At 38.4% G+C, this 24,143-nt stretch overlaps 1 protein-coding gene across 1 annotated transcript in view; it reads left to right on the top strand.

The window, feature by feature from the left end:
- The first annotated feature begins 633 nt into the window (after nt 1-633).
- Nucleotides 634-24,143, top strand: part of PPP1R3A (protein phosphatase 1 regulatory subunit 3A) — a 34,678-nt gene continuing 11,168 nt past the window's right edge. The window contains exons 1-3 of the mRNA XM_065628823.1: nt 634-1,471; nt 22,238-22,296; nt 22,409-22,545. Of these exons, the coding sequence (XP_065484895.1) occupies nt 678-1,471; nt 22,238-22,296; nt 22,409-22,545 (990 nt within the window). The 5' untranslated portion in view covers nt 634-677. The remainder of the gene's footprint in view (nt 1,472-22,237; nt 22,297-22,408; nt 22,546-24,143) is intronic.

Here is a 24,143-nt window from a genome sequence, read left to right on the forward strand (position 1 = left end):
CTAATTAGTGGTGAATTCAGTCATATTTACAATGATGAGTTACAAGTTCATCTCCAGTGTACTCACTTCAATGTTTTAGAGCATTCCTGCTTCATTGAGGTTGTGATGGCTAATCTTTAGCTGGAAAAAGCTGGCATAGCCCTGGGATCTGGCCCACTGAGTTAGCATGGTATAAAGCCAGGGCAGAATGTGACATAACACTTTTATGTCTGAAAATGTTGTAAAAAAAAGGCCTTGAAGATTTATGCAGGAATAGTTTACAATATAGAAACTATTCACCTGATGAGATATACACGCTAATCAGAGATTAATAGCTCCTCATTTGTGTAATATGCTGAATTCGTTGTGCAACATAAGTCGATCATCTAAAATAGCTCAATTTGTACAGTTTAACAATGCAAAGAAGTTAGTTTTTAAATACTATTTTTCTTCTTAGTACGTAGAGCCACATAAAAATAGGGAATGCAATATTCGAAATGTATCGTTGAAATTATAACACCTAATACTGTCAGATGGAGAACAGGCCAACATAGCTCACACATCATAGCATCTATTAATAGGCCTGACTCCCTTTTGCAATGTCAACTGTAACATTAATCCTGTTTTAAACCACAGTGTCTCAAATATCAGCTGCTACTAGCTGTACAGTTGTCTTTCAGTTTATATCAGAGACCCCAATGGAGTCTTCTGAAGGACCTAGTCAGGTTAGCAGGGCTAACTTTTTAGAAGTCCCTGCTGTTAATGATTTCTCTTCAGAGGATGAAGATGTTAAACCTAGCATTAAACCTCGTTTCTCTCCACTTCCCCGAAGGAGGAATTCTGCTTCTTCAGACGAAGAGGAGGCAGATACTCCCACCACCATTGCAAGAAAAGTTTCATTTGCTGATGCATTTGGGTTTGATCTTGTGTCTGTTAAGGAGTTTGATACCTGGGAAGTTCCAAATACAGGACAAAATGATGAGATAGAAGATGAAGTTTTCCCTCAGGAGGAGTATTATTTCTCTCAGCTGTTTACACTACCCTCTTCGCAAGAAGAACTTTTGCAAAAAGTTCGAGAGCAGAAAGTCCTGTTGGAGTCAGTCGTGTTCCTGCCGGGGATTACCTGTATGAATGGCATTATACGAGTCCTCAATGTATCCTTTGAAAAACTGGTGTATGTTCGAATGACACTGGATAACTGGCTCAGTTATTATGATATCCTTGCAGAATTCATGCCTAATTCTTGTGGTGATGAAACGGATCAGTTCTGCTTTAAGATTTCTTTGGTGCCTCCTTACCAAAAAGACGGAACTAAGGTGGAGTTCTGTATACGCTATGAGACATCGGTTGGTACCTTCTGGGCAAACAATGACGACAAAAATTACACACTGATTTGTCACAAGAAAGAAGCTGTGCCCAAGGTGGATAATAAACGACAAAAAGAGGTTACTGATAGACATCTTAAAGGATGCTTGAAGACTTCACAAAGCAGGTGAGGTTACACCTTAACTTCGGTAGCTTACAATATAGATGGCTAATTCTAACTTTCTAAGTGTGCTTGCTGGAGCTAAGACTGCCTATATTTTTTTCTTCTTGTTTTTTTAATGATAAATTAGACCAAGATTTGGTTGCAGTAACGCTCTTATATGTATAAGCCAGTAGTTTTCTTCAGGCAGATTTGTTGGGATCAGAGTTTTAATATACGGCATGCATGCCACTCATTTGAAAAGTAATGTGAGGGTATGTAAATTATGCGTTGTGTACCAAATCTGATCTTTGTAAGGTATAAATTGAGCTGATATCAGTGAGAGCTTTTCTCCAGAATTAGGTAGCTGTACAATTAAAATGCTTTACATCTACTTCCTTGGTAAGTCAACGAAAATTTAAAAGCAAAACAAATCCTGGGTTTTCACATGGGTTTTATCATGCTTCATTCTCTACATGCAGTTATTGAAGCAGAAAAGGCACTGGTGGTTCAGGAAGTTGACAATTCAGGGAAGGATCCTATTGCAATTAGAATAGCTGGCACAAACCTTTCTGCAAGTGGTTGGACTATTCTGCAAGTTGTATATTAGAGTAGTAATTATTTTTTCCTGCCACTGGTTAATGTTTCTATTTCACAAATAGTGAAATTAATAATGATTTATAAGGCAGAACTGGTAATATGTTAAAGGAAAAAGATATAGAATATATCCCATATTACTCTAAGTAAATGTAGGCAAGTACCATGTTAATTATAAAATGGTGTTGGTTAACTGGTAACTTAACCACACATAAAGAGAGACACTCAGGAACAGTAACTTTTGGCTTCCTACTCTGTTTTTAACTTCTTTCTGTAAGCAAAGCAATATTGCCCGCCAAGATCTAAGTCTCAATTTTTTGCTCACCAAATTTGCTGTAAATCAGTTGGAGTTCAGCATAACCACATCTATATTTTACCTGCAGCGTCCTTTGCAATACTTAGATCCCAGCACTAAATTCATGTTGAGTTTTTAGTTCCTATAGTCTTTCCAAGTAAGACTGTGCCGTGTAATTTCCCTGGTGCTCTTCCACTGGACTGAACTGGTGGGGAATGGGGAAAAAACCAAACTGTTGCAGTGGAGGGAGCTTAAGGAGGAGACAGCCAGGGCTTCCCCTGTGCAGAACTTTCCTTCCCAAAATCCAGACTCAGTGTGCTGAGCCTCTGCCAGCCTGAATCACATGTCAACCCTGTGAGGAGAAATGTGCAATAAGTTTTAGTCCCTGCATCAGCACCACGGTGTAAGAGCAGCCTCCACTAACCCGAGGCCTCACTCATAGCCAGTCCACAAAGCTCTCCTGGTAAGTGTCTCGTGGGCCAGCCTTAGGGCCACTATGATGATGCTTCCATGGGGGAACATCCTGGTATGTCAGAGCAGAGGAAACGATGCCTTTACGTGCCGTGTGGTCAGATCCTGACATTTATGCCCAGTTCTGTACGTTGTGTCTGTCCTTTAAGAAGTGTCACACGACCCATTCTGGGTAAATAAGATAGTCTGAAGTGCCCTGCAGAAGGGCTGTGATATCAAGTACCACAGATATGCAGGCAGTGTGACTTCAGCCTGAGTTCAGGTAGCCCACGTGGAGCAGATGATGGACATGGAGAACTGACTTTAAATTTAGTGAGTCCTGGACTTCCAGATGCTTTCAGGGCTGACCTGCAACTTTAGATACAATTGGGAATCCAAGGTCTAATGACTCCTAAGAGTTTAATTCCCTGAAATCTCCTGTGACATGCCTAGTGCTAGCATAAGTAGTAGAAGTGTTTCTTCTGTGAGATCCACTGTTACATTTATATGTTAAATGTATTACATGTAAGTCAGGCAGAGAGGTATTTAAAAAAATGGGAAAGGAGACAACATGTCTACTCCTCAACATAAAATTATCTTGTCTCTAAACAGAATGTAGAGTTGTCTCCTTCCATATCAGGCTGCAGAGGAATGTATATATGTATATGTGTGTGTGAGTGTATACATAAATATATATGTATATATATTATATATGTGCATATTTGTTCATATATTAACATACATACATGTATATTTGTGATATTAAAATCAAAGTGGTCAGATTCCTGTTTACAGTAAGATCTGTTACGCGTGTTTGGGAAACAGTTAACTAGCGTGCTCTTTCAAGACCTTCTTTAGTGGCAGAAAGATGTAAGGAGACCTTACAGAAAATGCAAAAATGAGCTGAAAGTATTTTTGGAATATGGTTTCAGTGATCGCCAAGGCTTCTGAAAGACAGTTCTGGCAGATTGTAATCCAGGACCGATTTTATGCTACAGGGACTTCATTGACTTCACAGGAGTTACAGCTTTCACCAGTGTAAATGAGGTCAGCATCAGGGCCTTTAGTTTCAAAAGAACTAAGATGCCAACCTCCATTGCTCACTTGTTTTTCAAAGTGTCTTTGTACATGTTGCCCCTTTGAGTGAGGAGGAACACCCTGCAGACATCTGCAAAAGTACCTCATTATTCTCCTTCAGACCCTCATTAAAACTCCTTTGCTTTGATCTCCAGAAAAAAGCGCAAGAAAAACAAATCCCCCAAAATTGGCAAAGTGAGGTTGCTCATGTGCTATGACTCCTTCATATCACGTTGAACACTGCTGCCTGTTTCTCTGCTCTCTTCCATCAGCCTGTCTCTCACCTCTTGTTTTATGTTCAGATTATAAGCTCTGCAGCATATGTATACATATATGCTATACTGGATGTTTATAGAACGTTTAGCAAAGTGGAGGTTCTGGACCATAACTAGCTTGTTTTAGGAGCTGCAGCAATGCAAACAGATATACATGGAAGTAATAACAATTTTACCTGTGATTTACACAATAAATATGCAAGTAAGGAATATTGCTATCCATGCCTACGAGCCGGACACCTTAATTTAAAGATTTCTTCATAACAATCTGAATAGAAAGATACTTTAACAGGATTATTTAGGCCACTATTTAAAATTTAGAAACCTGTTATAACTATTTTTTTTTTTTTAAGATCTTGGCTCTGAGATATTTATACTTTCTCTTAAAATGTTCAATTTACCTCTTCAGTTAAAAAATAGGACTGTTAAACAATTGTGTTTTTTAAGCAGAGAGTCTGATCCACTCTAGGGCATACTTGTGTGGCTCATTAAATGTCATTAGTGAGGATTAGTTGCGTTAGTTAAGCGAAAGGAATAATATGCACTTTCAGAGGAAGTTACTGAGGAAACACAATATGGCTATCATGTTACCCTTAAGAATATGAGCCAGAACAAAATTGTGTGAATGAGGGCAATGGGGTGGCTTCTAACACCATTACTAAGAAATAAAATAAAAATGGACTTAACTCTCAAAAGCTGCACCTGAAAAAAATCATAGTGGAAAGCAAAACTGCATGGAATAATTAATGTCAAAAACTGCCTAGATCTGGATATTCAGAAACACGACTTAAAATCCTACCTATTCATTCCATGCTTTATTTACTTTTGCTTCTATGTCTAGGCATGAACAGAGTGTACTCTCTTAAAGTTTCATAAATTATTTGCTTCTAACTGTATTTTTCCAAGCCAAAATTCTTTCCAATATAAATTTTAACAATTTTTGTGTTTTTAAAAAATCTTGAAAGGATTCATAGGCACAAAATATATTTTGAAAAAAATGTTTGAATTAATTCATTTATGTTTTAGTCTATCTGAAAGTGTGCGTTTGATTTATACATACTTGTAAATGTATTTTGAGGAAAAAAATTGATTCCTAAAATTTTAAGGCTGTCACTGGAGAAGAGAGATCTTCTGTCAGTAAACAACCCTGATATATACACATATATCTAACCATTCAAAAAAATGTAAATGAATTGTATCAGCTCCACTCTTTTCTTTTTTTGTTTGACTCTTGTGCTTTTGGGACATGGATAATGATTCTGAACACAAATTTCTCCTGGTCCTCAGGTTTGGACCAGATGATTTTGTTGTGGACCCCAGGCTCCTGCATCGGTCTGATCAGACAGGGACTGGTGGGGTGTTGCATGAGGCAAACTCCTATAGATCATGCTGCATGACGCAGTGATAACGACCTGCAAAACATTTCCCCTGCCACTGGTGAGGCTGCGCCCCATTTCTGTGCTCGGTCCTGGTTTGCCATCTCTCAAGAGAGCAGCGGAAGCAAGAGCAGAAGGAAAATGGCTGATAAGCATGAGAATTGTTTTACAAAAGGGTAAAACGTGTATTTGGACTCCTGACCTCTGACAAGGAAGTGGGAAGCTAGTATTTTTATCATAACTGTTAGAGTTATCGGCCTCTTACCTCTCTGAGCCCACAAGTGATGAACTGATGTTGGTCCTATGCTTTTTTTCATCATTGCCAGACTCTACCTTTCTTTGAATGGCAGTGCATCAATTCACTTCCCTCCACGATGCCACTTTAGAAGAGAACACAAGCTAGGGTGATGTCTCATACAAGAGCTGCTCTATGTACAATGCATGATGTGAAGGAAGAGGTTAAAAACCTCGGGTCTGTGGGCCGCTGATGCCAGCTTCAGCGGCATAAATATTGAATGGTCTTAAAGCAATTGCCAGTGAGAAAATTTCTTCTGCGCATGAGTACTCTCCTGTCTTCAGCTGCTGTCTCATCACCTTTCTGATGGAAGGCAAAGGAAGTAAGTTGCTGAAGATCCATCCTGGCAGGACTGCACTGTGCTTGGTTGTTTTCACCTGTGCAGATGGCAGACCAGTGCCTAGGTTGCCCCAAGAAATGCAGTTCTGCATCAGCTCCTCTCGGCCTTTCCCACAAACCCATGATGCGATTAAGAAAATCAAAGACTTTTGAGGAAGGTGTTTGGAAATAGCTTCACATACACTTTGCTATGAGGAACAACTGTGTAATTCCCAGCTGGTCCATTTAAAATACAGCATTTAAATTATGTTCCCTTTTAATCCTTGTTCTTTTGATTGTTGCACATCATAATAGAAAAGGAAAAAGGAGAGCAGAAAAGGTGTTAAAACACACATCTTCTTTGTGTACTGCTATTTAATCTCAAGGTTGTTTCTGACATCTCAAGTCACAAGTTACACCTTGATCAGCATACAGATATGGGATTTGACTAAAGTTTACGACTATTATTAGGAAGTGACTGCAGTCACTGTTTTTACCAGGAGAGCAGCTGCTAGAGAAGCTATCCATTCACAGGGAGCCAGCTAAAAGCAGCATTGCTCTGCTGTTCAAGCTGACTTAGTATTCCCAGCCCTTCGCTTGCATCCTGATTATTGCCAGTCTTTGTCAATTGTACAAGGAGGTAGCGCTGGCACCAAAATAAGGTACTTGAGGACCATGATTATTGGGGACACAGGATAATTATTTAAGGTGATCTAAAATACATTATTCAGACAAGCAGGATACAAGCAAGCTGTGGAACTGAGGCTATTAGGAATGTTTCTTAATAGTGACTCTAGAATTATCTTTTAAGGAAATTGCTGCAGCCTTACTCTCCAAAGTAATTTAAAATAAGCTAACTTTAAAAATGCTCTACAGGGAACAATCCTACTTGGCCAGGAACTATGCTCAATGTTCTTTTTTCTATGTGTAATTGTAATATTTAAAAAAAACCTGGCTATGCTTACTATTTGAACCTTGAAATGTATTAAAGACCCTGAAGATAGATGTCTAAGTCAGTGGCACAAAGCTTTGAATGTTATCACAGAAATGCTGAAGAAACAGGTGGAAGTTACTGATGAGGATGGTATGCACAGAGCAAATAGACACCTGTTAACCATGCTTGTGGTCTCCTAATTGGAGAGTACCTGAAGACTGAAAAACTTTCTCATTTTTGCATTTGGTGGTTGTGAACTGTGCTACCCATGTGCCATCTATTTGTTGCACTGGAAACACAAAAGAAGTCTCTAAACTTTTAGGTAACAACATATGAAAATGTCGCTTTACTGGCAATCTCAGCATAGTATCTACTCTGGATCTTATCAATATCAGTGTTTTCTCATTCACTTCCATGATCCACCTTAGAACTGCTCTTGCCAATGTTACAGAACAGAAATTTGTGCTCTAATGTATGGGAAATATTGATTGCTGTAAAGCTTTTTCACTTGTTTGCATAAAACCATATAAAGCTGATACTTTGTAATCTGAGTGTCATCTCTCAATCATATAGGTATTTGTAATTATACATGCACTGATTTGCTTTATACTTGTAAGATTTTTTTTTGCAGTTGCTACAATTTTATCAACTTTTAAAAATATATGCCAATACTGTAACATTTTTACAACTGACTCTTAGAGATCTATAATTCAGCAACTGGCTTGATCCTGCAATAGGCACAATAAATAATTTAACGAATATCAGGAGTCTCACTGAACTTTGTAGAACTCTGCATGTGTAAAACTGTCCTTGGCTGTTAATATTTACAGGACTGGAGATTATTTCTATGCTCTTTCTGATCACTGATTAATGACCTTCAGGCACATAGAAATTTATTGCTAAATGAAGTCCTGTATTCCATTGTTCAACGACTCTTTTGTTTAGGAAGATATCTGTTTTGCAAATCGAACCAGGCTGGTAATGACCATTTCAATATGCTGTCTCCTGTCCACTATTCAGGTATCACAGTTCATAAATGTTCAGTTGGAATAAAAAAAAGTTCCATTACATTAACCTTGACTTGGCTAAATGTTAGTCTTAAAAAGAGGTTTAAAGTCAGTGAAACATTAACTGAGAGCACTGGAGTCATATTTAATCAATGCATTCACTACCAGTGTCATTTGAGCTGTTTATTCTGATTATGAACTTTAAGCCATGATCCAGTCACAGCACTGCAGCTCTGAAATTGAAGCAATTGATTCAGCTCCGGTGTAAGTCCAGAGAACAAATTGCCCACCGTATTTTTAACACAAAATATGGATTATCTTCTAGTTACAAAAAGTACAAAAAATGGTCCAAACAAATACTTTGCAAGTCAAATGCAGTCACTGCTTTAGGGCAAAGGAAGAGATAAGACCTTTTGAACACCAGGGGAGCATGGTAGAAGTGGCTATTTGATCCCTAGGCCTTCAGTGACACACAAGAAAATATTACTTGATATGCCAAAGCATAATGGGGGGCTTGGTTTTCTGACTGTGTCTCCACTCTCCTCCTGATCTGTGGAACCAGCTGATACTCTGACACTAAACCCAGAGATTTATTACTGCTGGTTACTAATAGCGTCTGAAAGAGCACTGAAGAGCACTGAGCTATGCAATTGAATATGAACTAGGTGGAGCTAGCAGATCTTTCTTTCCTTGCACATAGGTACACCAAATGGATTTGCACCTATGTTTTACTTTGATGGATAATTATTGTCCCTGCAATAATGTTTATGGCTGCTGGACGATAAACATAAGATGTCCAAGCCTGGATCACTTCATATTATGGTAGAGGCTCAGGGAGTTTGTCAGTGTTTCTTTCTCTCCAGCTACCCTAGTAAATCTGCACCAGTTTCTCCTAGGTTATATTCCAGGTCTCTTCTTGATAGAAATATTGATACTTATCACACAGCTGCCTTCTTGTTGTGCGGTAGTAAGACAGTATGTGAAATAAAAGGTTATAAAAGTCTCCTCTTGTCATGATAACACCTGGGAATTTTATCCTCTTGAGGTACTTGTTGAATTTACAATTGCTTTCCAAGATTTAGATCATAGCTATCCTCTCTCAAGAATGACTGGCTAAGGCTTCCTGTGGTCACCCATTTTGTTCTCCTCCTCAAGGGTGGTATCTGTGTCTTAGTCTCACCTGACTGCCATTTATCTATCTACAGTCTCTCTAAGGCATCTGTCAGCTTCTTGCCTACATGCCTCAGCATATTGCAGTCAGCCTCTAGGAAATGAATCTCTTCTGACATGCCAGTAGGGGACTGCTCCTTCTCTACTTTTTCCACGTGAGATCCAGGGAAAGACCAGGTGCCACATAAGCTAAGGTCTTTTTAGTCTCAGATGTATCCAAAACAGACACCATCTTGAGAGAAGTACAAGACCTGTGGATGGTACTTGCTTTTCTCTCCTTCGATCTTTTAAAACAGAGGGAGAAAGAAGCAAGAGAAGAACAGAGGGGCTCTGCCCCCAACTCCTTTCTACAACACTGTTTTGATATTAGATCATGCCCCTTCCAGACAAAATAGCAACTTCGGAAGCATATCTTCTGACCTTAGGCCAAGCCTAGCCCTCAGGAAATATGACTCCTGGTTCAGCTTTTCCTCTTTTTCAACCGATTTGCCCTGAAGATAGGTCCCCCAATAGTGAGGTCCTGCTTTACTAATGTGCAATGGAGCTGTCAATAGATCTTCTATCCCTGTCCAGGGGAATCTTTCCTAAAGAAAGTCTCTGTTTCTGAAGTAGTTAGCCCATTCTGTTGAAGGACTTAAGCAATTTTCTGATCAATCCATGTATAAAACAGTTGTGTAACAAGACTTCTAAACTGGTTTCTTTTCAGCATTGTTATGTGGATAATGTAATAAGGTACAACAATCATGGCAGAGTTATAAAAGGACCTGAAAAAAGTTGCAATATTTCTGTTCATAGTTGCTGTAGCTTAATTTGAGGTGTAACAGACTTATAACACATGGGGTTTTTTTCAGTCCTCATACCTATACTCATGAGATCTGGGGATAGATAGGGCTATATTAAATGTTTGAGCCTGACACCAAATTGGTGTTCAGCTCCTAGTTCAGACTGTGTTGCACTAAAGTCTTCAAATGGACAGATATACATCTATATTAAAAAAAAAAATTGTACGAATGTTTTGCCATTAAAATTCAAGGTCTTTTTTAATGAGCTAGAAAATAAAGACTAATTTCTTGGGACTCTGTTTGCTTTGAGGCTATGATTATTCTCATCCCAAACCAGGCCAATGCATTTTGTTCTGTGCCACCTATGTCCCTGCTTCAATCATAAACTAAGACTGAAAAATGAAAATATTAGTAATTGGAAAATATAATCCCCTGGATAGCGCCAATCCAATAATCTTAATAAAAATAGGTTTATTACAAACATTGCCTCAATCCTACTGGGAATTATCTTTTCAGAAAAAAACACTCAAATTCCCTTACAGCTTCTCTCTTGATCAATTGTCCCCCTTGATACTATTAATCATCATACTATATACTGCTTATTCTGAGCATCTTTTTCCATTTCACTTTCCAAACTGCCTTTCCAATTCCTCCTTGTTCAGAAGCTCCTGACAGTCCTTTATTGTCCTTTTGCAGGACAACTTTTCCTCCTTTTCTGGTGTCAGCTCCTTTACTTAGATGAGATGCCCCAAATTAAGGGGAATTTCCTCAAGGTGGGAAATACCACAGATTAATATTCCCTTCCTCAGATTTCAGGCATTTAACTAGAGGTTTGTCGTGGCTCTATTTGAATGCAAAATACTTGTGAAGGCTGCTAGACTGACTCTCCTGATAATGCAGTCTTCTATTCACAGCATGGCTTCAAAATGGCAGCTGCAGTGCAGGCCTCAATTGCCACGGCAGCATGTGAATATCCTCACCCACTGCTCTAATGATGAGTGGGTCACTCCATCTCCCTGCCTCCACCCTCTGTGTCCTGACTGTCAACAAGGGAGCTAATTAGTGTCAGCCCTGTTTGTTTGGTGGCACTTATTTACTAAGAACCGGATTGAACCTTCTCTAACACCGTTGGTAGTTGAAGGTCATATAAGAAAATCAGTCTTGCCTAGATTTGTAATAAGGGCTCTGATTTGATGTACATTTTCATTCTAATAGGATCACTTGTAATGGCATAATATTTTAAAACATTATTTAGTGATTTCTACTAAATGTTCACACAGCTATTCATTTATGGCTGTTGATTTTCTTTGCAGCTTTTGCTTTAATTTCTGAATATTTTCCTGCATGGTCTGTTTGGAATCTAACAATGTGATTTAAATTATTGGTTTCTGGCTTGTTTAAATTAAATTATTTTTCTGTTGTGCTTTTATGTTTTAAATACTCCCTGAAAAAATTAAACATATAAACAGAAAACAATGATACTGCCACAGATGACATGTAATAGCAATGTCGTGGTTCAGGCACATGTAACGTGACATCTCCATAAGGTGGGATCATTTGAAGCCGAAATTCTCTTAGGTAGGAATGGCTCATATTTTCAGATAAAGCCATCTGGCAAGTAGAAGTCCATATGTGCGTGTTAGGAGCTCAGAACTGAGGAATGGTGCTCGCTGAACTTCAGTCGTCCTCTGCTTTTTTGCCAGCACGGACGCAGTGCTCCACACCATGCTCACACTGCTCTTTGCAGCCTTGGTCTGTCTGTAATTTGTGCAGCTGAGTTGGTTTCTGCTGTACCTAAAGTCTAGTTCCCAGGACTTTACCTTGAGTTTTCATAGAAAGCAGTTATTTTAGCCCATGGACACAGCCACCTGCCCAGGCCCACAGCCCAGCCATCTCCCCAGCACTGCTCCCCAGCACCTTCCTCAACTTCAGCCCAGCACCGTCAGCTTCCAGCACAGCTATGATGCCCCTACCTAGCATTAAGATCAGCTGCTCTTAACAGTATGAAAAAGCCTGGAATTGACTTAGAGCATTTCCCTGAAAGGTGGTGCAGCCGAGTACTTAGTTTCTTCGCAACTTTCTTTCAGAGCCACTTTACTGCTTTTTTCCTTTTTTTGCCCCTCTCTGCTAATGGATATGGTACTTCACAGCTCACACATGCTGCAGCGTTGACACCAAATGCCTTTTGCTTGTTGCCACCTTTGCTCTGCTGCTCACTCTGTCCTCTCCTCCAAACCTGGGGAAATGCTCCCCGGTTCTGACTTTATGTGCCCAGCACATCTGCCTTCTTGATCAGTAATAATTTTGTGTCCAGATGTTTAGTGCTCTCCCTAAGGTCTAATATTTAAATTATATTTACTTGAGTTTTATCCCTATGTCCTATCTTAAAAGAGCAGAGGACCACTTAATTTCTCATGTAGTAATGTCGGTTTTCCTGTATTTTCTTCATATCTACCATAGTCTATTGCAACATGTCTCTTTGTAGGGTGGCTGCCTTTTTTTGTGCACCCTAATCTTCATATGCTGCAAATCTGGTTTGAATGATTGAAATTCTTTAGCAATCATGAAAAACCTTACTCTGTATTTAGATGATTTCTAAGAAAAAATGTATTTCCTTAATTGCTAGCAAATTCTTATCAATACCTTTATATACAAATTGTTATGAAGATAAGCTATTCTTATCTAATGGTTTCTAGGAGTTTAAGACTGTCTCAGCAGGAGTTGCTGAGGGATGAAACTTCTAATGATGATTTAAAGCAGTGAAGTGTGTAGGCTGAAACTGAAATAATTATTGCTGTAACCCTCTAAGCACTCTAAGTTCCTCAAGAGAAAATACTTTGTTCAGAACAGACACTGAACAACAAAATGCTAAAAAAAGTAAAATAATAATAATAAAAAAAACCCCTTGGAGCAGGATGAACATTTAGAACTAGAATCAGTATAATGTGAGGATGTTCTCAACAACTGCTCACAAATGCATCAGACATCACAATTAAAAAGGAATAATAATTTTGGCCTCATTCTAAAGTATGTAATATTCTATTCCATTCAATAAGCCATGAACACTTTAAAACCATCAGTGTAATCCACAAACCTATATTTACAACATTAAACTGGATGTTCTGCCTTTTCAATAACTGTCATCTCATCTCTATTATTTTCACCTCAGACTCTAATTGTTTCTTTTATAGGAGCTAACCTACCAGTGTCCTTGGCAGTACAGTTTATGGCTCATGCATTTACAGTAATTGTTTGGGCAATTTGCCACACAGTATAACAATCTTCACATCACAATCAGTTTTTATAATAAACAGCATTAGTTGTGAAAAATACAAGTGATGCATGATTCTTACAGTGGATAAAGGGCACTGAAGATGCCCTTTAGAAAAAGAAATAAAAATGCTCAAGCCTTGAGCTGCTTGAGAAAAATACTGATGTCGCAACAGAGCTAATTAATTTGATGGTACAAACAAGAGAGGGAAAGGGCCTTGCATTCATTAGTGTCAATTCCAAATGAGAGCATACCATTCATAAAAATAATATTCTGCCTTCATTTGGACAAAATATGCAGGTAAGCAAATCAGAAATAAGCACCAGTTCCTGTCCTAACTGTGATTTTGCTCCTTATCTTTATCAAGGCATATTCTCTTCTTAAGCCACAGGAGGCTCAAAGCCTGGGTAGGTACAACTTGCAGGTAGACCTCTGGGCAAGGCCAGATCCTGCTGCCCACAAGCGTGGCTGACTTCAGTGTGGGCAGCACCGCTGGACACCACTGGGCACTGGAGCCCCTGGGCATGGTACCGGTCTGCTCCTGGGAAGCTGAGCATGCACTTAATGGCTTCTCGCCACAACACATAGGTGGTTGCGTGTAAAGATGTCCCACCGCATGTGGTTCTGCTGCAGCCATTTTGTGGCTTCTCAGTTTTCAAGCACCCAGAAATAAGAGGTCAAGCATTGCTGAGTGGAGAGGCTGTTTGACACATCTCCAACAGGCACAGTCTCTTGTGGCAGAAATTCTCCAGAGGAGAAATAAGGTATATGTCCTCTTACACCAGTGCACGGGCAGGCAATCCTCAGCCTCCTTGTCATCTCCACACCACCTCATGGACCCTGGCTTGTGCCACCGTGAGGTGAGCACCCAGGAAGCACAAAGGTGGCTTCAAGCCAAGGTTGTACCTCCCGTTCTTGAGCTAGGCTGTGAATCCTCTGGCAGCACCAGGTCTTAAGACTAAGAATCACATGTGATAAGAAATTGCGTAGTGATTGTATTATAAGACTATAACTTCAACAGTTGGTGACACGAGTATCTATTTAAATCAGTAGGAGACTTGCCCTCATAGTGAGTTTTGGACTGAGCCTTATGGAGTCAAAGAATGAGTTTACCTTTACTCGTTAAATATTTAGTTCATATATTCAGTGAGAGAGAGAACTTAGAATTAACTATGGAGACACCATCACAAGAGAAGTCAAAATCTGCACCTTGGAGATCCACATCAGGATCCTTGGCGGCTCCTGAACCCCTTTCATAAGTTGTCAAACAGCAACAGAGAGGTCAGGACACAATTTGGATCTAGATCCCAGAGTGTGGGAAGTTGTATCTTCAGTGGTAATCTCACAATGATAGTGAGACCAGAATCAAGCTTATGTTTTTAATTTTTTTTGTATAGTACGAGGTTTTTTTCACTTCTTGCATTTTCTTCTCTCCGTGAATTGGTTTTGCTAATATTTTCTCCCCTGTCTCACTGCTATTTTAAGACCAGTATAAATAGAACAACTTTTAAAATGTTGTTTTCCAGTAAGCCAACTCTTATGGGAGGCTATGTTTGTAAAAAAAATTGGATTGAATTCTTACTCTACTGAGTTGTACAAACAATTTAATAGAACTTTAACACTCTGTTTAGAACTTTACACATAAGCAGTCTTTCCTACTGCTTTCCAAAATTCCTTCTACCTTAGAAATTTTTTTCTGTTGCATGTTTGTGGGTTTTGAATGACCTTGCATACAATGTTACTGAGGCTCAGAATTACATGTGAAAAAATCCTTTATTTAGTTTTTCACCAATGTCCTTTTAACTCAACTCCTCCAAACCTTTTACAGGCTTTCTGCTTCCAATGTGCACATAAGATTTTTAAAATAATGTTTGTTGTTGCTTTTTTTTTTTAAATAAATGCAGGTATTTCCTTCTCTGCTTCCTTTTGACATGACATCTGCTGCTAATGATGCAAAAATAACCAAACCAAAGTGCCAGCCCTTCCCTCCCCACGTGTTCCTCCTCTCCCCAGCTCTGTGGGGTCACAGTTCTGTGCAGGATGCCTGTTTGGCTCCAGTGACATCTCAAACCTGAGCACTTACCTGCACTAATTTACTTTTTGCTCTTCTGCTTCTCACTAAAATGTTGCTGACCCATTTAAATACTTCTTTTCAAGGATTTTTTTATGTTTACATCCCAGTTGCATCATTCTTCAGCAGGGCTGGCTATTTTTTGCATTAGATCCAAAAGCACGAGTTGCATTGAAGGTTGCTGCTGTATTAGGCTCCTCTTATGTTTAGAAATCTGAACTGAAATTAAAATAGAATTATTATTCAGTTAGCAACTTCAATCTTGCCAGCTCCTTTCATGAGGGCATTTTAGCATCAATTACAGGGCAGAAGAGGATTGTTTTGATATTTGAATCCACCTTGAAGTAAAAACCAAAAGCATGAAAGATTCTGCGAGAGCCTAAGCCTGTCTGGATTTTTAAATAAAATCGTATTGTAAACTTTTTCCCCTCTCACATGTTTTTAACTAAATATTTGAGAAGTATATTCCTCAAATACTTTAAGGTCTCCATACCTCTTTAAATTTCAGACTAAATTATATATTCCCACATTTTCTTTTAAATACGAGTTAGTATAAAATTTTTCAGGTTGCATTAATTTAAAGAGTTTTACAGGTACATTTTCATCTTTCCATACTCTGTACTCCAACAATTTTAGCCTTTTCCCACATTCTGTAAAATAAATATCTTGTGATTTAGGTATTGAGATCTAGCATAAGTGGATATAACACAGAACAAAGTGAACAGTGCTGCAGGTTATACAAATATACAGACACAACTTCTGCCAAATATTGGTGTGTGAATTGAAATCACGACAAGCTATAACAACCTCACCCATTATGAAGAGATTAGTAGCTCCTGGCTATAGTCCCAAGCCTGTTTCAGACCAGACCAAAGCACCTGCTGTTCATTGTGAAATGTGCCCTCCTGAAAGCATAACTCTCAGGGCATATAGCTACATAGGAACATTTGAAATAGGGCTGGACTTGGACTATGGGACCATGAAGTCTTATCCCTTGGGAAATGTGTTGCATAATCCTGTTCACAAAAATATATCCATGTTTCCATACCAAGACCTTCTCAATTTCAAGTGCCTGGTACTTGCACTGAAAGATTGCAGGACATACTTTTCTAATGTTTACAGATCTTCATTTAAGTTTCCACATCATTTTTTTTAACTTTTTCTATTAATATATTAACAAAGTCTTGCTGCTTAATCTCTCTTCTGCCTTCTCAGTATTTACCCCTTTGCTATATTAATAAAAAACATTTATTTCTCCTCTCAACTTTATTTTGCTAGGCTGTAAATAGAAATACTCCATTTGTCTCCTTGGTCAATGTAGATTTTCATCCCATCAGTCTTGTAGCCCTCTTCTGCACCTGTTCTAGTTTGAATTAATCTTTCTCAAACAGCATATACAAATGTTCCAGAGGAGTTCTTACCAGTGTCTGGTGCTGCGACATGAATATTTCCTGGAAATCTTTCTTTACTGAGAATACCTTTTCCATCATTTCACTGCAAAACTCTCTTTGCCTTGTTGCCACAGCCAGCTCACACTGGTGCCTTGGAAACATTTTCTGCCAAAAACAAACTCAGATTTTTCTTGTTCATCTGTTTCTTCCAATTTCTGAGCCTCCGTTTTGTGTCAGAAACTCTTTCTAGTCCCTAAATGTATAACCTGGCACTTTACAATTTTGAATTTCATCCCTTATCTATTATTCTGATCCTCCAGGCCACCCATTTCTTTCAATCCTCTTCTGCATTTGTGGTGTCTCCCAGCATCCTATCTGCTACGGATTTAATTTAACTTTGACTTTTTGTGCCTTGGTCTGTAATAACATGACTGACTAAGCCTGATTACATGACCGGTCCTCTCCAATTCCTTGGTGATGTCTGCCAGCTCCACACAGCACAGCTCATGGGGCCGCCCCACTTGGCACTGAGCCCCTCTCCCACCGCCCAGCTCTTGTACTCATCTCCCTCTTCTCCAGTTTAATTAATACATTTCCCTTGTGGCTGCACAACAAATGCTTTAGTGGAGTCCAGATAGAATAGATAACTGATTTTGAGACAAGGGAAATATAGTAATCTTACCAAAGATATTATCAGATGAGATTGGCATTTTTATGCCATTTTCCATTTATCTGTATTTATTCTCTCATTTAAGTTTTGTTCTAAATCTGTTGTGAAAACTTTTTGAAGGCACCTGGGCTCGTAATTGCCCTGACACTACTTCTCTTCTTTTTCCTAAATATAGCTACTACTTCTCATACTCTTCTGATACTGTTGCAGTAGTATCAGCACCAATTTGACAGATTCAAATAACAAAGATTAGTCTCTCAGTATATTGAGTTGGAGATTATCTGCTTGTCTTAACTGGAGTGTATTTAAACACCAAGTTCTGCTTCCAGACTGGATAAAATAGTATCATTTTCTAAATCTCTTCTCCTGTGAGTGATACCCTGTAAGATCTCTACTCCTTAAAGATTCTGCCCCCACTACTAACACTGTGGTAGGAAAGTTTAGACGCCTTTTCATTGTGGGGTTATTAGTATGTTATCTGAAATCTTGATCAAACCTCACTTCTAAAAAAGCCTCCTGTTTAACTTAAAAAGATGCAATCCAAATCCTTTGTATGTCTTACTATAACCCAACCCTTTCTGAAGCCAAAGCAATATTGTTTATTGGCCAAATAATCTTTTTTCTCGTCACTTAGACATTCTCTATTTACTCCTCACATCTTTAGCGTTCAAATTTAACAATATTTCTCTGTTTGGAATGCAAATTCCACATAACTTTGGGATTTCTGAACTTCTTCGTATAATGTCCATCAACTTTTTAGTCCTCTTAGTCATACTAACTAGTCCCTGAACTTCCCATTTGTTTTTTTCTACATGCAAAATTATTGTGATAACCTCTTTTGATTCCTGCTTTCTTTTTATCACTCAGTCCAAGTGAATCGTAGTTCCGTCAAGAATTAATCATATGTGCTTAAGTATTTTTTTGAAGCTGGTAGAAATTCTTAAGTTCCTGTTGCTCTTTGTGAAAATGTACCCCATTCATATGAAGGAGAAAAGGCAATTGAACTTCTGCAGGTATACAGGTACTTACATTGGAGGGAAATTGTGCCAGCTAATATAATTAATTTTTATAGCTTATGATGTTAGAATACCCAGCTCACTAAAAAATGAAAAAAAAACCAAACCATTTTTGAAGTGAACACAAATCTTGTGTCTCTTACTACATGATGTAGGTGCATTTAGACCACTCCCACAACACAGTGAAATAATTGATTTTGGAAACAAAACCTGAATTAATATTATAATTAAAAATCTTACAATGGAATGCTGATAGTGAGCTACAAGTTTTCCTGAAAAAATGTGGAGAAAACACTGTCAGTCAAAAAATGTGCTAACTAGACAAATGCTTTCCATGGACCACAAGGGGAAAGCACACTGTGGAAAAGCAGTGATCGAATGATGATCTGTTTTGATAGTAGAGTTTTTCTCCCACCTAATTGCTACTGTTTGATGAAAGGGCTAATTTTTATTGGCTTTTGGGGAGTATTTAAGTCTTTAGAGCATATATATATGTTTGAGATTGTTCTGTAGTTGTAGGCTCCCACAGTCTCAGCACTTTCATGCCACTTCTTAGATTGCAGTAGTGCTGTTAAATTACTACTGGTTTATGGTCCTTGTGATTTGCAAAGACTGCAGTATCAATATCCTCAATTTAGGTTAATTTTAGATTTCCCACTAGAATAATTATATGAGGACAGATATTTCTGATGTAGAAGAAAAATAAGAAAAATAACTGTTACACTGACTTTCATTGTACCCAGGTATTTGCAGGACACGCCTGTGCAAATACGGGGCTATAAACCAGCGATCTTTATAAAATTCAGTGCAACATTCAAGTAGTCAAGTTACAAGCCCTATAGCATGGGCCCAGGCTGTCAGGCTGTATTATCATTGCTATTTATCACCTGTGTTGCGGTTGTGAAAAAAGACTTGAGGACCAGGGCTCCAGATGCTGCTAGAACAAGAGTTAAGGAGAAATTCAACTCTGATCACAACAAAAATAAAACTGAGGGGCTCAGGCTGTGCACTCTGTGTTACGCCCCCAGCCATTAAAACTCAATATCTAGGTTCCAGTTCGAATTTAGAGTTAAAAAGCTAGATTCACTCAGCCAGTTTCAGTTATCTAAAACATGGTTCCAGCCTAAGGCAGTCACTGTAGGTTCCCTTTATGGTCAATCTCTTCCAGAGGCAGAGAAGCTCCTTCGAAGGATATGTCACTCCATCTTTCTCGTGATGTCCATGACAGAGGGAATGAATCTCCCTTTGGAAGCGTTAATCTCTCACCACTGATGATAGGGATGATGCACACGACTGCCTGAGCACAGGTGTTTAGACAAATAAGGCTAGATAAGGTAAACACCATCCTGGTACAACCCATAAGCATCCAACTTGAAGCAGCTTTATACCTGTTCATTTGAAAGTTCAGAAAATAAGTGCTCCTTAGCACTCTTATTAAAAGAATGGGCCTATGTTTTACACTGAAAAGTTGTTAATCAAAACCAAAAATAACGACTAGATAGGGAACACAGGGAGGAGGGGAGAGAATCCAGTTTATATTTTCTCTGAGGAATGGAGAGTAAGCTAAAGAATGAGGATCCTGCTTGTACATCCAACCTCAAGAGCAGTAGGCATATCTGCCCTCCAGTTTCTCCCCAGATGGTCTGCATCCTAGTAATTTGGGTAATTTTTGAATGTGTGTGCAGTGGTGTTTTTAATCACATCAGGGCTGGATAGAACCTGAAAGTGCCACTCATCTTGGATGTGAGCTCTTGCTACCAGTAGACTATTATGATACACGTGAGCATCAACATCTATCCCCTTCTTCTGGGAATGCTTCTTGAAAGAAAAATACGTGTCGAACTCCATTCCTTTAAGAAGCAGATGTGGGCCTCTTCTAGCAGCAAAGGATGCTATCCCTGCTTCCCAAAAGTTGCATCCACATGGCTGAACACTGCAGGTAGGCAGCTACCTTCAAAGAAAAGCTTTGAGACATATATTTTTTCCCCCCACTGAGTAGCAATAGAAGGTTCTCTGCTGTGCCCATGTGGTTTTGGCATCATTATTTTGGGGTGACTGACTCAGCTCATGTGTTATATGTGCCTTGGCTCCTGATTTGGCAGTTTTGCAGACATCCTATTAGCACCTAAATGCTTTAATGCATCTGCCTCATGGTTAATTCCCAACCTACACAGTGTCTAGGCTTATGGAAGCAGGTGAGTGAAAAAAGATGCAAAAGGGCAGAATAAAATTTTGAACAAGATATAACACTAAGGCGAGCATTTGAACAGTTAAAAAAAAAAAAAGAAAAAAGGACAATGGTGTATAAGTAATAAGCATTAATGGTTTACCTTAAAAATCCCACAGATCTACTGAAAATAGGGACCTGGCTCTGCCTGCCTTTTCAGGACGAAATGCAGTTTATAGCAACTGCTGACAGGGGAGAGTAAATCTTGGTGTGAGTAGGAGAGTGAGAAACGTGTGGAGGCTTATGCATGTACCAGAATACAAGTGTGACATGACATTCATATGGATAGCAAGAATATTCAGCATTATTGCAATTAATGGTGAAAAAGAGCCGTTGAGAGGGTGTTAAGTCTTGTGCTTCAAGGACAGCTTCTAACAACAAAAGGCCAAGAGGAAATTTAATAGGGTAGTGCAAATTGCTCCAAGTATTTTCCTACAAGAAGTTTACATCTTCCCCCAAAGTATCTGGTGGTGGTCAGAGATCAGATGCTAGACTGACAGGATCTTCTGTATTCTTTAGTCTGGCATTCCCTATAAAGGCTGGATTTTAAAAAGTTGGTGACAGTCGATGTCTAGGTTCTTTTAACAGAGTATAAATTTAGCATCCTCCTTCTGAATTAAGCATTTAGGTGGCAGAGTTAATGTTATATCAATTCAAAGGAAAGACACTAGGATAAAATAGAAAGGGAAAAGACTAATATTTGAAAATTAGAAAGCAATTTTGAGTAACAGAGGTGGATGGCTGGTTGAAAAATGCATAGATTAAGACCTACAGAAAAAAAAATTGCTCCTCATAGAGAAGTCATTAGGAGTGATATAATAATTTACATTTTACATAAGTGACATTCTTTTTACATTTTTTTTTCCTTTTCACCTAAAGGTTACATCCCTATAAGCTAGCGATTCAAACTGCTATCACTTTGCATTGATATTGATGAGGACTGTAGGCACTCAGCATCTCTCTGTAGGTGTTTGTCGTGTTGGACCTGGCCTTTGTTTTCACAGCCAGCAAAGCAACAGTAAAAATTACACCAGCTGCAGGGAAGCAGAATTCATTCCTGCTGGCCAGGCACAGTTTAGCAACAGGATTTATACTGTATATACACAAGGAGAATATTTTGATTTATTTCAGGTAACAAATACATATTTTTCCAGCAATCTCTGTATACATACAAATATTTCAAAAATATAAGCAAGAAAGAGACCCAGTCTCTTCAACAAATATATCCTTCCAGACCCTTGCCTGACCCCAAAGTTACGCTCTCCTGTCACTGACCCATCTAATCACCTTTGTGCTGCTTTCTCAGAAAAGGCCTGGGAAAACCCATCAGCTTTGCAATGTAATCTGAAGGTCAACACATTTCCATTTTCTTGGCCAATTCTCTCTTTGACCAAGACTTAATATCAGGTCACTCAAAAAAGCTACCTTTTATAAAGCTGTTCTTTTCAGAATATCAAACAGTGTTCAAAATGTTGTGTAATTAACTAGTCGTCTTTATAGCCAAGTCTAAGAGGAATTAGAACAGTATTTTTTTTGCAGAATAACACAGGAAGTTTCTTTTTGTTTAACAGCAAAGAAGAAATATTGGCAACATCTGACAATGACACATGGAATAATTCAAGGACTTCAGGTACAACACCCAGTTTAATTAGTTCTTCCTTATTGCACATGTTAATTAAAAAAAAAAGTGTGAAAAACAACCTCATGTAAATGATTCGAGTATGTTTTTGTTAACTCTTCAGATGCAAACATCCCAGAGATTGTTTATTCACAAGCAGAAGACAAAGACACCAAACCAGCTAATGAAAATATAAAAGATAAAAATGCAGAATACAACCAGGATGATCACGAAGATGATGAAAAAGAATTAGAGTTGCTGGTAAGTGTTATACAATTATATCTACAGTATTAAATGATACGAATCCATTTACGCTTCAAAGCTGGTGAAATGCTCCCTTTTAACAGAGCTGACTGATGTACTAATTTACAAATGTAAAGCCTTGGTCTGTACTTTCATTGAATCTCTAACTGATTCAACAATAGAAGGTGCTCTGATTTCACTATAGTGCAGCAACTTTTTCTAGTCTTAAATTAATTACTTCTCCCTTTTACTCCTTTACCAGAGGCTCTAAGTGACAGTTGGAAGGAATTAGAAGAGTAGCATTTCAAAAAAATCTCTCCTCCTAGTATCTAGGATAGGAATATTCTTCCATAAACGCTTGATATTTAGTAAATGTCTTATATTTATAGTACTGTTTGCTTTTGGGGTTTTCAAAGCATAACTATGTAACATGCTATATGAGCAAAATAAATATATTTATATTTCTATTAGCAGATTATTCTATATCAGTATTTGACATTAAATTTGTTATAATAAATTTCACACTCAATGAACATTCAGTCTATTTGGATTTGTGCATGTGCATGTGTGTGTGAGGTTTGGCTTGCATTTTTCAGTATGGAAGAAAAAATGGCAATAAATGAGACACGTACAGCAGTCTATTATTCTCAGTGTCTGTTCTCAGCTCATATCATTTGGGTGCATAAATTCGTAATCATAGATTATAATAGCTATCACCTGTGAAAATGTGAATGCTGAATCAGACAGGAGAGGAAGATGAGAACCGTTCTTTTTTTTTTTTTTTTCTTATTGGTAGAGAATAAATTCCTCTAATTTGAATACATTTTTTTCTTGTCTTTTACTTGAAAAAAGTTGAAAATTGTTGCCTATTGTGGGACCTTTCACTGCCTAAAAGTCAATGTCTCCTTTTTTTTTTTTAATGGTGAAACATAAAAAGGAAGATCTCTAAAATTCCTTGTTGTTCTTAGTCCACCCTTTTACAAAAAAGCAGAATCAAATATAACCATTTGTTTATCAATTGCCAGGATTGTCCGTACAATAAATGAAGAGGGAGCTATAATTTAGATGTTAATTTGCACTATGCGCCCTTTAATGAATTAAACAATGAAGGCTTATAATAGATGGAAATACAACCAAATCTTTGAAATGCACAGGCATTGGCTCACAAGACAGCTGTGCAGTTGACAAGTAACATGAGCCTTATGTGAGAAGAAGGGGAAATCGCAAGATTTGCATATAATTATTGAGATCATGCAAATGTCAGTTATGAGGAGGGGAAAAAAACACAGGCATCTCGCTGTTAAATCCTGACAGTTGGCATCACCGAAGAACTCAAATACACTTGAGCACTGGTTGGCAGAGGGTCATTAAAACAGAATTTGCAGAGACATTAGTTCCCTCACTTTTCTTTGAGTGACGTTTTACTATTAATAGTTTGCAGAGGCTTTGCAGTGAACATATTAATAAGAGAAACTGTAATGGGGTATCTACAGCAAGTGCAAACGCATAAAGGGGTGCCCAAGAAGCTAGCCTCTAATTGATCAGCCAGTGCTATCAGTGTGACTGTGCTAAAGTGAGAAGAGAGTGCAATGACAAGCAGGCATAGCTGAATAATA

Source organism: Caloenas nicobarica, chromosome 1, assembly GCF_036013445.1.
Source record: "Caloenas nicobarica isolate bCalNic1 chromosome 1, bCalNic1.hap1, whole genome shotgun sequence".
In the NCBI taxonomy this organism is placed as follows: Eukaryota; Metazoa; Chordata; class Aves; order Columbiformes; family Columbidae; genus Caloenas; species Caloenas nicobarica.